The following is a 15,625-nucleotide window of genomic DNA, read 5'->3' as shown; positions in this document are numbered from 1 at the left end:
CGGAGAATTTGCTGCTCTTGTCTTTTCTGGGGCGATGAACTTTGCAGAAGGTAGAAAGATTTCTTTTTTGGGGTTTTTTTGTGCATTAGTAAAAGGTGTTTTAATCACAACTTTGGTTAATATTCTGTATTTACTCCTTATGCATCTTCTAGCTTTGTATGCAGTGAAGGTGCGAGCGGAGACTATGCAGAAGGCCTCAGAACTGGTTCCCAGTGGGATGCTGTCAGTCATTGGTAGACCTCAGGCTCAGTATAATTATGCCTGTCTGCAGTAGGGCTGCCACGATTAGTCGACTAGTCACGATTACGTCGACTATCAAAATCGTCGATGACTAATTTAATAGTCGAGGCTTCGTTTGAAGCTTTGTAAGATCACAAAAGACGCAGGAATAAGTAGTAGGATTTAAGAGTGTAATAACGGACTGAAACAGAAGATGGCAGCACTGCATATACAAGGATGCCAGCTGCCGTTAAACCCCGAAGAAGAAGAAGAAGAAGAAGCGGTGTCCCAGAATTCATAGCGCGGCCCAGCTCAGTTTCCAACAATGGCGGCAGCTAGTTAGTTTTAATATTACTCTTATTATTCTTTCTGGGTCACAAAATAAACGTTTAACATATTTTCAGGCGAGAATGTAGCTGTGTAAACCTCAAATATCTGCTCAGTTTATCAAGACACCACATATTTTCAAAAGCGCTCCGATGTTTTCAGAGATGTCTGTTACCCACTAGCTCGATAGCTAGCCGGGGGCAAGGCTTACTAGAGCCATGAGAACACCGGACTCCCGGCAGATCATTTTCAAACACACCGCTGTCTTTCGCTGCTCAGGTTAAACATGGTATATAAGTCGCTTAGATAACTTAAAAATGTTATTGTTTGGCTTATTTTAGTATTTTATTTGTTCCTGAGTAAATCGGTTTGGCTGAGATTAAAGTTATAGTTTTTACATGGCTGAATAAATGTCAAGCAGACAGCTGATTATCAGACATGTGAGATGCTCTAGAATATTCTCCGGTGTCCTGTTATATTTTAGATAGCAAGGAGTTTATTAAACTTCACCGAAACAATCTGCAAATTTCATTAAAATTTAATAAACTATCATCTTGTCTTTATTTTTAGTTAGCACATACCTTAAACACTTAAAGCTGTAAGCTAATGATAGTTATATAAGAGCAGATGCTGCTGGTGCAATAAGCTGAACGTTTTAGGTCCAATGGATGATGATCTGATTAGTCGACTAATCGCAAAAATAATCGGTGACTAGTAGACTATCAAAATAATCGTTTGTGGCAGCCCTAGTCTGCAGGCAAAAGAGCACTGCAAGAGTCTGGGGATGGAGAATCCTGTGTGCTCTGTGGCCAACTAGCTGTTTCCAGATGGCAGGGTTATTGCAGGGCACCAGCAGGTAATGCATTCATATATTCTTGCTGCTTTAATATACCGTGAATCTATTGTGTTCTCTTTTCTGTCTTCTCTCAACCATCAAAGAAGTTGTTAGAGCTGCTCTTGTCATTCTGCTGTCTTCTTTGACTTCTCAGGCTCTGGATTTCCTCCAGGAAAACTCTCGGCGCCTAAAGTTCATGCGGACCAAAACTCTCCCAGTCAGTGGTGCGTTCCATACTGAGCTGATGGCATCGGCTACTGAACCCCTCGGAGAGGTGCTCCGGCAGGTGGAGGTCAGTCAGCCACTTTATCCAAAAGGGATTAACATATTTTCTGAAACATGCATTCAATTACTCTGTAAAGCTACACCAGTCCTCATTTTTTTAAGATAACCCATCCTATTCAGTCTGACTCGGAAAGTTAAATGGAAAGTACACCCAAGATTTTACATCTGGTATTCAGCCATTCAAACTGCCCTCCGTCTTCAGAGTGAGGGAAAGTCTTCCCTTCACCATGAACTCAAACTGAAGAGACGGATCCAGCGGGAAAACAGTCAGCGGGAACGCAGCCGGAGCGCCCGCAGCAGCTGCAGCAGCAGGGGCAGCCAATCTGATGACTTGACTATCCATGAGACGGAGAAAGACAGAAAAAGAGAAAGACAAACAGGACTTAGAGATTGAAAACATTATCAAGGTAAGTGAGGGCTATAAGAATCTTTTTTTGTAATATTTATTTAATTACATCATGCACCAAACTATCCATGGTAGTGATTATTTAACTAATTCATAGTGGCACTGGGCAGCAGCCAGTGCAGTTCATTTTGTCCATTTAAAAAGTACCATGTACACTCACTGGCCACATTTTTGTTAGATACACCTGTTGAGCTGCTCATTAGGTCAAATACCTAATCAGCCTATCACATGGCAGCAGCTCAGTGCATTTAGGCATGTATACGTTAATAAGATGACCTGCTGAAGGTCAAAGGAGATTTAAATGACTTTGAACATGCATTGTTGTTTGTGTCGGACAGGCTTGTCTGAGTATTTCAGAAACTGTACAACCATCTAACCGGTTTATAGAAAATGGTCTGAAATGGAGGAAATCTCCTGTGAGCAGCACTTCTCTGGGAAAAAAATCACTTGTTGGTGCCAAAGATCAAAAGCGGAATGAGCAGATTACTTACAGCTGTAAGGAAAGCAACATGAACTCAAATACCCACTTACTTCAATCAAGTTATCAAGAAGAGCACCGCTGAAAGCACAATACGTTGAACCTCGAAGCTGATGGCCTAGTGTCACCTGCTGGATAGAAGTGAAAACACAAACCAAACAATGGCTCTTTCATCTGTTTCACAGCATGCACGGGAACTGGAAACTCGCCGAAGGGAGGCAGAGGAGAGAGAGCGGAGGAAGCAGAGGGAGGTGCAGATGGAACTGGAAAGACAGCTGAAAGAGGCTGAGATGGTAAAAAAAAGTTTTCCACTTGACACCAATTATGTACAGAGTCTTTTCTCCTTGACTTTGATCTTTGAGAACTGCAGCAAAATGTTGACTGTCATTATAAAATTCACAACTAGTCTTTAATGATTTGGAAAAATGGTTATGACAGTCCAGGAAAAGGTGATTCAGGAATAGGTCAGTTTATACCGCTCTGTTGGTGCATCTGTTTATGTAGCTGTGTGTGTGTGCATAGATAAAAGACAGCATGCAGGCTGAGATGCAGGTGAAGGAAAAGGAGGCTGAACAACAGAAGAAGAGGATCAGGGAGCTGGAGCTGACACAGCAGCAGCTGGAAGTTGCCCTTAATATGGAGATCCAGGCTCGGCTGGAGGAGGAGAGGGCCAGACTGGAGCTTGAGCGGTAACAATGGATTTCTAACTCTTATTATGGCCCTTTATTATTTTATTTGTGATGGAGATCTGAGATATCCATGAGAAGTATTAACATTTTCAGTTGCTTCTTCCCTTTTTCCCCTCCTTCAGGTTGCTGCAGGCTGAAGATGAAAAGAGGAAACATTTCCAGCTCCTCCAGGAGCAGCAACGTACAATGCAAAACCTCAGCCCCATACAGGAGCTGTCAGATGGCAGTCCCGATGAGGACACCCCCTCAGCCCTCAACTCTGCCTCTCAGGAGCTCCAGGATCTGCAGGCATCTCGCCAAAGAAGCCACCAGCGTCTGGAGGTGAGCAAGTTTGTTTTGACTGGCTTTGTGAGCAGCATCTTATTTAGTGCTCTTCTAAAACAACACTGATGAGGATGCCTGCATGATTTTTATTTCCAGGAGGTTCAGGAGAGGCTGAGGAATGCCAGTCAACATGTACGGCACTGGAACATCCAGCTGAACCGACTGATGACCCCCATTACTCCTGCAGGTGCGGTATTCACTTTGCCTCTTTGCAGCACAGACTTCAGGAACAGAGTGTTAGTATAGTTAATAACAGTGTAGACCATATAATCTGTCGGATAATTGCATTAAAATGCTACAAAAGGCACCTACCCCCAAACATGTCAAGAGATTCATTCAGTGACTTGAATGAAAGAATCTGACTCACCTCAAGTTAATTAAAATTAAAACTAAATCTTATTATGATTTAAACACGGAAATCTTAAAAGGAAAAATAACCGCATGCACAGTTGTTACAGGCTGCAAACATGTTTTATACTGCTTTGAAGTCTGGGACAGCATCATAAGAGGCATAACTGATCTCACCGTAGTCCCATGAAGACTCAAGATGAGTGTTTTCACGACTGCCATCTTGGTGTTTTGAAATCAGGCATGATGAATGAAGGGAAGAACTGTCTGTTAAGGTTCTCAGTCGTTCAGGTCATCGTAGTCTAAGGAGCTTGGAAAGAAAAGCATCTGGACTTCTTTAAGTTTCTTGAAGAGCGTTTCACCTCTCATTCAAGAAGCTTCTTCAGTTCTCTGAAGAAATTCTGAACTGAAGAAGCTTCTCAGATGAGAGGTGAAACATCTTCAAGAAACTTAAAGAAGTCCAGACGCTTTTCTTTCCAAGCTCCTTAGACTGTAGTTAAACTTCACACACTGGACTTGTCAGTCACACATCCTTCGCCAGTAGGCATTCCCAGAATGATCTTCCCCCTTCTGACGCTTAGAATGACCAAATATGTGCAAAATGGACAATTCAACATGCCACCATGTCAGTCTTTTATTAAATATGACATGAAACAAATGACTGAGCCATTAAATTTGTCACAAAGGTGTTCACCTAATTCCAGGCAAATGGAATAGACTTCTATGGGACCATAAGTCTTTTTGCACTTTGACATTTGTTTTACTTTTCAGATCTGTAACCTATAACTTTTATACTGTATGTGTTTTGATCATAAGAGTCTACGGGGACTTACTTACTTTTAGCACGTTTAGCAGTTGATGTTGGCTTCTTTTTTCAGTACTGGAGCTTCCTGCTCATTGAAGACTTTTCTAAAAGGAAATGCTTAATCCAAAATGGCGTTTTAAGGGCTTGGATTAATGTCAATTTCAGCAAATATTCTTTTTTATGGTAAAAGAACATGGATCTCTGTCAGTGATAACTTCTGACTTTATAACTCAAATTTTAAGAGAGAGCTTCACTGCTAAGCTCTCATCTGTGTGGGTGTCATGGTTCGCTTGAGGACTCACACGCAGGACTCAGAGGCACAGTCAGTATTTATTACAGTTCCACCAGGTGTATATACAAACAGTGCAGGGGATAGTGCTATATACAAAGCGGTGACAGGGAAAAGGCTCCGGGGAAATCCAGGTAGGGAAAAGACACTTGCTCCCCTTCTGACTCTCTCTCCAAACACTCACACAAAAAGGGAATCCGCTCGGGGAATGCAGAGTCGGGTCCAGGGGATCTATGTACAGAAGGAAACACACGTTAGAGGTTTTGCACAGGGAAGCAAAAGAGAACTTGCTCAGAGCCGGGCTGCACTGACGCGAGTCACACACAACGATCCAGCGATGAGTAGAAGCCACTCCCTGGCTTAAATGCTGGCTGCACTGATGAGGCCCAGGTGTTTCCTCTTCAGAGGGGCGTGGGCCGAGGGCGTGAACCCACCATGAGTTCCGCCCTGGCGAGAGAGAGAGAGAGAGAGAGAGCAAGAGAGAGAACACTACTAGTCAGCGGCCTGCTGATCCCCTGGCCGTGACAGTGGGGTTCAAATCCCTTATTCAGATTAAGATTTTATGTGACATTACATTGGCAAAAATTACATTTACTTGAATAATGTGAGTATTGGAGTAAGTACTTGAGTAATTTTTGAATAACTTTAATTTTGTAATGTGCATATTTTATGAATAATGATGTTTCAATACTTTAATCTACTGAATAAGTAAGAATTAGACTTAATAATCTTTTTACTTTAAAAAGGGAAATTGTGTACAATCTTTTATTCTCCAAAATGCACATAATAAAAATGTTTTGGGGAATGTATATGCTTTTTAAAAACCAATTGCTTCTTACCTGATGCATGCTATAACTTTCAGCAAAACTGAACTAAAATTTGTTAACAAGCTTACCAAATAAGAAATGTTTTGTGAATTTTCTTTGCAGAGCGACTGGAAAGCCGGCTGTTATCAAAGCCCACATGCCCTAAAAAGGAGGACGCGCTGGCCAGTAATGAGTTCATCACTAAGTTTAAGATAAGAGTTGATCAGAATAGAAGCGATGATGAAAGTCTGGAGCATCAGTTGGAGGCTGCCAACCTGTCTGATGAATCGTTCCAGGCCCAGACAGAAGTCAACGGACAAATATGATCACAGACATTTTAAAAACGTGAGTTGAGAGTTAAGGGGGAAAAATATTGTAATAAGTATATATTTGAATTGCACACTAAGATATAAAGTGATGGCAGCGAGCACAGTGTTGCAGGATTTCATTAAAAACACATCTGACTAAGACCAACTGAAATTTAGAGTTGTGTATAATAAAGTTTATTCATGATTAATAAAACAAATCTGTAATATTTTTCTTTCTCTTTTGTCCATTTGAATCTCGCTACAGCTTAAATAAAAGAAAAGAATATGTTTTGAATAAATTAAACTCTATTCTCTCTTTTTCTTTCTTTCTTTTTTTCTTGGTGGGTTTTCATTTGCAATCAAACGCAACATTATACAATTATATAGTATAGTAAGAAATATCCTTTAACTTAATTTAGTATTTGTTTTTTCATTTTTGTTTTTATTGTTTCCCCTTCAGTTTTGTGCTTATAACATGTTCTAATCTGACATATTATGCAGTAAATTATTTTTGCAATAACTTAACAGGCCATTGTGGGAGCCAACATTCACTTATCAAAGACATATTTGTATATTCTGTGGGCTGCTTTATGGTTGTGTCATTTAGAAACATAAGCCACAACAGACTTCCACTGGAGAGTACTTAAAAATGTATTTTTATGTAAAGATATTTTAATAACTACTATATTAAGAGAGAACCTATTGTTACAAGGATTAATTGTACAAACTGTAGAGAAATAAGTTTAAGCGTGCAACTTTTTATTCATTTTTAACTGTATTAATGTTTTCATGTTGATACAGCCGCCTCATATCTGTTTCCTCAGTGTTTTTTAAACCATGTACTCCATCCATGAGTAAGAACATGAATAAATTCCTTTCCAAATTTGTAGTTCTTTTTTCCAACTGTTTTTAGTATATATGTAACATTTCTTTACACACAAATGCAGGTATTCTTTTGCACCAAGACGTTAAAGAAATGCTAAGAAAAAATGAAAATACTACATTGCAACCTGTGTGTGTGTGTATATATATCTGTATCTATATAGATATATGTGTATTCGTACCCTTTTTTCATCATCTAGTTTCCTGTGCCAGATCTTCTACTGATCCACTGAGGCAGACATGTAAAAAACATGAACTAAAGCATATTTCTGTATATAAACAGGACTTTAAATCTTTATCAACAGCTACTTTAGAGGAAATTCTTCAATAAACTGCAACCAAAGGCTCAACTCAGAGGACAAAATCCAACCTGTTATAAATAGTGTGACAGCAAACTTTCTCTTGTGTAAAGTTACAAATAGGAGTAATTATCCACAGGAGCTTTTATACATAATGAAGTTATAATTCGTCCTGTAGAAATTGTACATGTAAGCTATATAGTTCCCGCTGTGATAACTCTGCTATGAATGCCTCTTATTAACTTTTATGCTTTTACAACCCACTATGAGCAAACACTCAGCAACAGTGGGAAGGAAAAACTCCCTTCTTGAAGGAAAAAACCTCTGGTAGAACCAGGAAATCTGTCTAAACTAGTTGGGGGTTAGAGCAACAGATGCAAGTCTTCAGAGCATTTGCAGTGTGACTGTCTTTGTGCACACTTTAACCTGATTCAGTTTTCTTATTTGTCAAAATGCACCATGGGTGAAAAAAACAAAACAAAACAAAATAGTAATGAAGGAGAATCCTCAGCAAAGATGAATTAAACAAGTTTTATTTTGATCAAATTTTACTTTAAGTAAAACACATCTTTATTTGATGACTTTAATGTCATCAAATAAAGACAGTTTTGATGGAGCTCCTGACCCAGCCCAAGCTCTCTATGAAGACGAGGAAAAACTCCCCAGGGGGCCAGATCGATGGGAAGAAACCTCGGGAAAGCCCATTCAAAGAGAGATCCCCTTTCCTGGGATGGCTGGGGGGGTTACAGGAACTCCAAAAAAGCTAAAAAAAATTTTATTTATTTTTTAAGATGGACCCATTCTATCTATTCCTGTCCAACAGAAAAAAGAAAGGAAGTTACTACAACGTATCACACTTGCATGATAAGGTGTGAATTGTGTGTGTGTGTGTGTGTGTGTGTTATCTTATCCAGGGGTGAAGCTGGAGCTCCTCCAGTGTTGGGCGCTTCTCCGGGACTGTAGTTAAACATGCCTCCAAGAAATTCCGGCAATCTTGAAAGAAAGAAAAGATCAAAAAGATGAAGATGATAGTTCTAGTGATCCAAGGCATCAGTGAATCTGGAAGTGTGAAGTTTTCTTACCTGTGGACAGACGCTTTTTGATGCTCAGTTTCTTTGTGAGGAACCTCTCGGTACTAAAGTCCCGTGCATGAAGCGCTTCATACAACACCACTCCCATTTGCCACACCGTGGTGGGTCCACACCTGTAGCAGCTCCTCCTGTACCACTCGGGAGGGGTGTGAAGAGGAGTGCCTAACAAATAGACACAATTGACAATTTCTTCTAAAACAAAAGACACAAATTGTTACATCTGTGAAAAGCAGGAGCAGAATATGTTACCATAGAAGATGCGATACAGAGATCGCTGTTTAACAAAGCAGCTCAGTCCAAAGTCAATGATGCGAACTCGAGGCACATCTGAGCCGGTCTCAATCAGAATGTTTTCTCCCTTGATGTCCCGATGAAAGATGTGTTTATCCTCAAGTTCCTTTACAGCATCAACTAGTTGCTTCAGAATGACCTGGAAAAGATGAAAAACACAATAATGAGTTAATGCTTTTCTGCCTTGATTGAATTCTGTACAGTCTAAGGCTCTCCCAGTCAACCTACCTTGGCCTTGTCCTCTGGTAAAGTTCTTCCATTTTCTGCTTTGTATTTTTGCAGGTCCACAGCAGGGACAGGTCTCTCCAGCACCAGGATCAGCTCTTTGCCAAGGTCGAACCACTCCAGCAAGGACACAGGTGCTGATATTCCCACTGACCCTTCTGCTTCACCTGCAAGTTTAAGCATAATGGCCACTTCCACCGAGAGCATCTTCCCATTTTCATCCTGAAATATTACAACAAAGTGGATGATGAGGAACGCCGCATTCAATCCAGTAATGTAAAACTAATTCAAGTGTTGGACGCTTACCGCCACTTTGCAGTAGACTTTATTTTTGGGAATGTGTTTGATGGCAACCTAGAAGACACAGAGCATTGGTGAGCATTTCCTCAGTATGACATAATGAAAGGTGGAAACACAGCAGACGTCTCAGTTTACGATATTATCCATTATCTGCGTTACTGCCTGTCTTACTACCATCATCTGAACACTTACTGGAAAACGATCTTCTATCCGGTAGCCAGAAAACACTGCTCCGCAGCCTCCTTCTCCGAGCTGGTGCTCCTCCACATATCTGGCTTGGAATTCACCTGAACAGACAAAACAGCAAATCTTGTTTTATTACAGCTGTGACACAAATTACTCTCCTCTGTAGCCTAAATGTTCCTTCTGCCCTTCCCCTGAATATAAAACCCAAGCTGCTTGCTACTTACGTTTTTGGTCTGCTACTGATTTTTTGTCCTGGTCCACATTCCTTTTTTTTTTCTTGGGTGACTCTCTGTTGTCTCCCGCGGCCTTTCTTTTGCCATTTTTTGCGCACTCCTGTTTGTTGTTCAAGTCTGGAGATGTGGAAAACACCAAAAGCACATCAGCTCACTGGATGATAGACACAAACACTAAACACCAATATCTTAAACCTAGCAACCACACTTAATCTACCCCCTTATTCAACTAATTAGCCTACCTTTACCAGAGTCCAACAAGGAGGATGCTTGCTCCTTGTCACCGCTCGTATGGTCGAGAAGTTTAGCCTTCTTTGCTTTCTTTGTTGTGCCCTCTTCATCTTGCACAACCTTGCGCTTCACTCCTTTGACCACATCTGAGCTGGTGGAAGGACCAGCCTGCTCAGCGACCCTCCTCCTTTTTATTGGGGTCTTCTTTTCAGGACTGGCCTTTCTTTTAGCAGTCCTGCTCTTACAATCTATAAACGACAACAACACAGTGGTGAAAAAGAGTCCCCGACATCAGGACTGGAAGCAGTTTGATGGCAAAGAATTTGAAATTGCTTTTGCTTAAATGATCACAAGTTTATTCTTGGGATAAAAAAAAACTGACCAGTGCGAATTGATACTAGGTTTACTAAGTCTTAGATCTTGATGACACTTGTTGGTCTGTTTTTACTGTTGAGTCCAAGAATAAACTTATTACATTATTTTACCAAAAGACCGGTAACCTTTCTTTGATTAGACATCTTGTATTAAAGCTATTTTCAATCAAACATATGATTCAATTGCTCTAAAAATGATGCACACAGTGTCAACATTTCTAGGATTTGGATTTTACCAGGATTTTATTTTATTATTTTACTTACCTTGATCTCCTGAATCTTTCTTATCGGCCGGAGTGGTCATTTTTCTTGTTTCCTTTTCATTGTAATTTTGGAGAACTTTAAAATCGAAAATGTAAACCGTAATGAGTTATACTGACTTATTCCTTCAAATGTGCACCTTTCAAATGCTTGACTTTTCTAACTGAATTCTGTAAGTGAGCTTTATAAGTAAACTCTGGAAACTACGGCAACACAACATAGAATCTTGCCTTTCAGTGACTTCACTGACTGCCAGTAGTTCAAAGTAGTTTACAGAAAAACACTGGCAGACAAAGCCATAATATTTCATATAATTCAATCATTTCATATCAATTAAACAGTTTCTTTCATTATCTTTCATCATTTGTATAAAGACCTCATCTATGGATGACAGTATGAAGATTTGTGGTTGACCACACACTAATAAACACAGTGTCAGCTACATTGTCATCTGATTTAAAGTATTTATTATGTACATTTAACTGTCATGGTACTGAGTCTGTGACCCAGTGTTTTGTGTTTGTTCATTTATATTCATTGATTATTCTTATGTATGTTTTTGGTTCTCTTTATTGTTTTTTTCTTGTGTTATATTCTTAGGCTTTAGGTTTCTGTTACTTTGCCTTGCCCCTGTGTCCCACGTGTCATGTCTAGTCATTCTTGTTTCCATGTTCCCCAATTTCTCCCCAGTCAGTCATGTCTCTGTGTCAACTCTGTGTCTTTGTAAAAGTCTCTTGTTTGCTGTTTTACTTTGATAGTCATGTGTGCTGTGTTAGTGTTTTCATGTCTGTGAAGGTTCTCAGTCATCAAGGTCATCGTAGTCTAAGGAGTTTGGAAAGAAAGCGTCTGGACTTGAAGTTGCTTGAAGATGTTTCACCTTCTCGGATGAAAAGAACTTAAAAGAGGTCCAGACGTTTTCTTTCTAAGCTCCTTAGACTATGTTAGTGTTTTCAGTTTTCCTTCCCCATGGCCTTGTTGTTTGTGATTTCTCACAGCTGTGCTCTCATCCTGTGTCTTATTCCCTCATTTATCCCTCTGTGTATTTAAGCCCATTGTTTTCCTCTGTTTGCTGTTGGGTTGTCTGTGTATCATCCATGACAATTAAATTAAATAGCAAATGCAACTACAATTTCAATGAGATTCATTCCTGGCATTCTACTGCGGTGGCTGAAAGTAGACACCAAGCATTATCACTGTAACTGATTGTAAATATTGGACTTGGAGGGGATTCATCTGATAGACTGATGCAAACATTACTGTGAGGAAAATTTTGAATCTCCCAATTTTCTTTTTTTTCTGAAAGAAAGAAAGTTGGTTACTGTATCACATTTGTATGGCAAGATGTGAATTCAGTATGCGTGTGTGTTTGTGTCAGAGAGGAGTTTATCTGAGCCAGGGGTAAAGCAGGAGGTCCTCCAGCATTGGGGCACTTCTCCAGGACTTTGTTAAAACTTGTTTTCAAGACATCTGAAATGAAAGAAGGACAAGAGATATCGAGATGATAATTCCAGTGATCCAAGCGATCACACTGATTTTTCTGCAAAATTTTCTTTTTGAGAGTCATTCGGCTGGGCAGGGGGTATAACACATCTGCGATGCAGCAACATCTGCTCTCTGGGCCTGTGTGAGAGTGTTATCTCAATGGCGGAATGAGGATGTTGGAATTTGGCATCTCAGGCACCAACTCATCTCTTTCCTTAAACCACCAGAGATTGGTTTCAGCCTCTCTCCATGCTTTAAGGAGGTTGAGTTGATAAATCTGACTGGCCCCTCCCCTGTCTGACCATATCTCTTCATAGTCAACACCAATGTTCTCACCGTGTGACCATGAACGGTCCTTACCACTTGGCAAGTAATTTCGAGCTAGAAGAAGGGAGTAAGACAAGCACTTTATGTCCCTGTTAAAATACAATTACATTTTATCAAATATCACTAAGCAGTCCTTACCTTTAAATACAGCCTGGTTTCTTTCTCTTTCTTTCTATATCTCTGAGTGAAGTTAGCTCTCATTTCTTTCTCTTCCTGTGAAATACAGCAAGTGGAGCTTTAGCTAGCAACACACTGTGACACAGTTAGTGTTTGTTGCGGTGATAGAAATGCTGCATTTGAAATTACCTGACACAACATTTTACTCCCTTTTATGTTCACTCCTTTTTTCTGAAGTACCGCAAATTATGGGCACGTGGGGTTGTTCTGGTGTTGTGCTAAAAATAAATAAATCAAAACTACGGTACATGGTTTGCTCTTTCATCTCTTTTTATGCGACATCCTCTACTGATTAAAACGCGACTGCCTTTCACTGTTTAGGCTCAAATCTCATTGTTTGAAGGTCTGCAGTGACGTGAAATATTAACTTCCCCCAAATGCGTTAAACCCAAAGTAACGAGTTTGTTTTGAAAATATACGGAGTGGAAACTACAGATATTTGTTTAAAAATGTAGGGAGTAAAAATTAAGTACAGCAAGGAAGTTTTTTTTTACTTTTTTACTTCCTACCTCTGGAGCCAATTAAGCTAAATTTAAGAAGCGCATGTCTGTGTATACTTAAAAGCTCTTATGGTTATTTTCACTTTGTAGACAAATTAAAGCACAGAAAAGAAAAACACGATACATTAGCGCATGACATACTTTGACCGGAGGTGGCGCTGCAGCGTGAAAGAGCCTGAATGTCAACCGGAAGAAGACGAGAATAAACTCCATATAAACAACATGGCGTCTCCCTGTGAGGTGTCATGCCGAGCAGATGTCAGAGTTGAGTTCAAGCAAAGTGAATGGAAAAAAGTTTGGACTTTACCACAAAGGTTTTTCTTAACAAACAAAATTAAAGAGATTTCCTTTAAGTTGATTCATTAGTTTTAGCCTACCAAACAATATTTGTCCAAATTTATGGCTGAAATAAATGTAAATTGTACCTTCTGTCAAGAGCAACCTGAAACAGTTTCTCATCTGTTTTGGTCATGTAAATTTACATGTAAATTCTGGAAGGATTTCCACAAGTTTATTACTGACTCTGTTCTCCCTAATCTTCAACTATACTATAAGGATGTTATCTTTGGCTATTATAATTTTAAAGACAAGGACAATGATGCTTTCTTCTTTATAAATTTGGTTTTATTTTTGGCAAAATTTCATATACACAAAAGCAAAGTCCTCGGCAGAAAGCCTGAACTTCTTGTATTAAAAATGGAAACTTGCACAATATATAAGGACAATCTCCTCATCAAAAAAACACTAAGGCTCTCAAGACTGTTAACATCTATAATCGATTGAAACTGCTAACTTGATTTTGGCTCTTGCAAACTTTTGTTTATTTATGTTCCCCTTAATTTATTTTATTTTTTTTACTCACTTTTGTCTCACTGTCCTTGTCACTCTCTCTGTTCCTCATTGTACTACCACAATGTCATCTTTTATGTGATTCCTGTTTTACTTGACTGTATGTCTAAAATGTGATAAATAAAGTTTAAAAAACAAAGTTCAAGCAAAGTTGACTCTTTCAGTGATTACAGTTTGTCCGGGCGGGCTGTGCGTCTTATTTCATCCGCAGACACGTCGTTGGATGAGGAACAGCTCATGTTGGCATCAGTGGCAGTCAGGATGGCAGCATCTTCCAGAGGGAAGGTCAGGTCGCTGGTCCCTCTGAGCAGGACGCTGTCCACCAACAAGCCCGGTTCCACGGCTGGAGATTACCCTCCGGCTGAAGTTCCCGCTTCTCCCCCCGAACAGCGAGCCAGCCGCGGCGCCCTCAGCGGAGACCCAAAAAAAAACCCCAGCGGCTGCTCCGTGCTCCTCTTCCCCGGTCAGGGCAGCCAGTTTGTGGGCATGGGCAGAGGACTTTTGAAATACCCCAACGTTAAAGAAATGGACAATAACTGCAGGTCCTGCCTTCTTAAATGTGGCCATTTTATCTTTTTAAAAAAATAAAATAAAATACTGCTACAGTAATATTAATTTATATTTAAAATGTGCGCACATTATGTATGAAGGTGTGGATGAATGATGCTTGTTGTAAGAAAGCATTTTGAGTGCCCAGTAGAGAGCATCTTTCATAAATAATCTTCTGATTCAGAATGACCATTTAAAAAAATAAACAAATTGTTCTGAGTTAATTTCAGTTACGGATGTATCAGTGACGTAAATGATATATCGGTCATAATCGGGAGGCTGTTACATTTTTATTTTTATTTTTTTGACTTGTTTCCTGCTGTACACAGGCCATTGAGATGTGTGTCGCTGCTGCAGGTTTCAGTGTCGGAGAATTTGCTGCTCTTGTCTTTTCTGGGGCGATGAACTTTGCAGAAGGTAGAAAGATTTCTTTTTTGGGGGTTTTTTGTGCATTTGTAAAAGGTGTTTTAATCACAACTTTGGTTAATATTCTGTATTTACTCCTTATGCATCTTCTAGCTTTGTATGCAGTGAAGGTGCGAGCGGAGACTATGCAGAAGGCCTCAGAACTGGTTCCCAGTGGGATGCTGTCAGTCATTGGTAGACCTCAGGCTCAGTATAATTATGCCTGTCTGCAGTAGGGCTGCCACGATTAGTCGACTAGTCACGATTACGTCGACTATCAAAATCGTCGATGACTAATTTAATAGTCGAGGCTTCGTTTGAAGCTTTGTAAGATCACAAAAGACGCAGGAATAAGTAGTAGGATTTAAGAGTGTAATAATGGACTGAAACAGAAGATGGCAGCACTGCATATACAAGGATGCCAGCTGCCGTTAAACCCCGAAGAAGAAGAAGAAGAAGAAGAAGCGGTGTCCCAGAATTCATAGCGTGGCCCAGCTCAGTTTCCAACAATGGCGGCAGCTAGTTAGTTTTAATATTACTCTTATTATTCTTTCTGGGTCACAAAATAAACGTTTAACATATTTTCAGGCGAGAATGTAGCTGTGTAAACCTCAAATATCTGCTCAGTTTATCAAGACACCACATATTTTCAAAAGCGCTCCGATGTTTTCAGAGATGTCTGTTACCCACTAGCTCGATAGCTAGCCGGGGGCAAGGCTTACTAGAGCCATGAGAACACCGGACTCCCGGCAGATCATTTTCAAACACACCGCTGTCTTTCGCTGCTCAGGTTAAACATGGTATATAAGTCGCTTAGATAACTTAAAAATGTTATTGTTTGGCT

The 15,625-nt window shown here is 40.0% G+C and overlaps 2 protein-coding genes across 3 annotated transcripts; one reads left to right on the top strand and one right to left on the bottom strand.

The window, feature by feature from the left end:
* Positions 1–1,265: 1,265 nt before the first annotated feature.
* Positions 1,266–6,423, top strand: LOC120735796 (differentially expressed in FDCP 6 homolog). Of its 2 annotated transcripts, XM_040035464.1 has the most exons (8): positions 1,266–1,402; positions 1,536–1,673; positions 1,869–2,073; positions 2,736–2,843; positions 3,073–3,239; positions 3,362–3,560; positions 3,660–3,750; positions 5,935–6,423. In XM_040035464.1, the coding sequence occupies exons 3-8, from the start codon at positions 2,008–2,010 to the stop codon at positions 6,135–6,137; spliced, it is 834 nt and encodes a 277-aa protein (XP_039891398.1). In that variant the 5' UTR covers positions 1,266–1,402; positions 1,536–1,673; positions 1,869–2,007; the 3' UTR covers positions 6,138–6,423. The 2 variants fall into 2 exon arrangements, with proteins under 2 accessions (XP_039891398.1, XP_039891399.1); XM_040035465.1 differs by lacking the exons at positions 1,266–1,402; positions 1,536–1,673; positions 1,869–2,073 and adding an exon at positions 2,426–2,567.
* A 1,394-nt stretch (positions 6,424–7,817) lies between these two features.
* LOC120735793 (serine/threonine-protein kinase pim-2-like) lies at positions 7,818–10,546 on the bottom strand. Its single transcript, XM_040035458.1, has 9 exons — positions 10,496–10,546; positions 9,869–10,105; positions 9,618–9,743; positions 9,400–9,494; positions 9,214–9,261; positions 8,911–9,129; positions 8,641–8,821; positions 8,383–8,553; positions 7,818–8,293 (listed from the first exon to the last, which is right to left on the bottom strand). Exons 1-9 carry the CDS (start codon positions 10,533–10,535, stop codon positions 8,202–8,204), a joined length of 1,209 nt encoding a protein of 402 aa, XP_039891392.1. The 5' UTR covers positions 10,536–10,546; the 3' UTR covers positions 7,818–8,201.
* Between the last annotated feature and the right edge of the window lie 5,079 nt (positions 10,547–15,625).

The sequence above is a fragment of the Simochromis diagramma genome, unplaced genomic scaffold (genome assembly GCF_900408965.1).
Source record: "Simochromis diagramma unplaced genomic scaffold, fSimDia1.1 OVJJ01000816.1, whole genome shotgun sequence".
NCBI lineage: Eukaryota > Metazoa > Chordata > Actinopteri > Cichliformes > Cichlidae > Simochromis > Simochromis diagramma.
The sequence above is the reverse complement of the archived record's forward strand: the minus strand, read 5'-3'. Positions and strand labels throughout refer to the sequence as shown.

Bases quoted from the DNA above. Each gene is read 5' to 3' on its own strand.
- LOC120735796 (XM_040035464.1), top strand. From the start codon at position 2,008: ATGAGACGGAGAAAGACAGAAAAAGAGAAAGACAAACAGGACTTAGAG. The intron at 3,240-3,361 runs GTAACAATGGAT...CCCCTCCTTCAG, and splicing joins GCCAGACTGGAGCTTGAGCG to GTTGCTGCAGGCTGAAGATG. The intron at 3,751-5,934 runs GTGCGGTATTCA...TTTTCTTTGCAG, and splicing joins GACCCCCATTACTCCTGCAG to AGCGACTGGAAAGCCGGCTG.
- LOC120735793 (XM_040035458.1), bottom strand. From the start codon at position 10,535: ATGACCACTCCGGCCGATAAGAAAGATTCAGGAGATCAAG. The intron at 10,106-10,495 runs GTAAGTAAAATA...TGTCGTTTATAG, and splicing joins GAAAGATTCAGGAGATCAAG to ATTGTAAGAGCAGGACTGCT. The intron at 9,495-9,617 runs GTAAGTAGCAAG...TTGTCTGTTCAG, and splicing joins ATCAGTAGCAGACCAAAAAC to GTGAATTCCAAGCCAGATAT.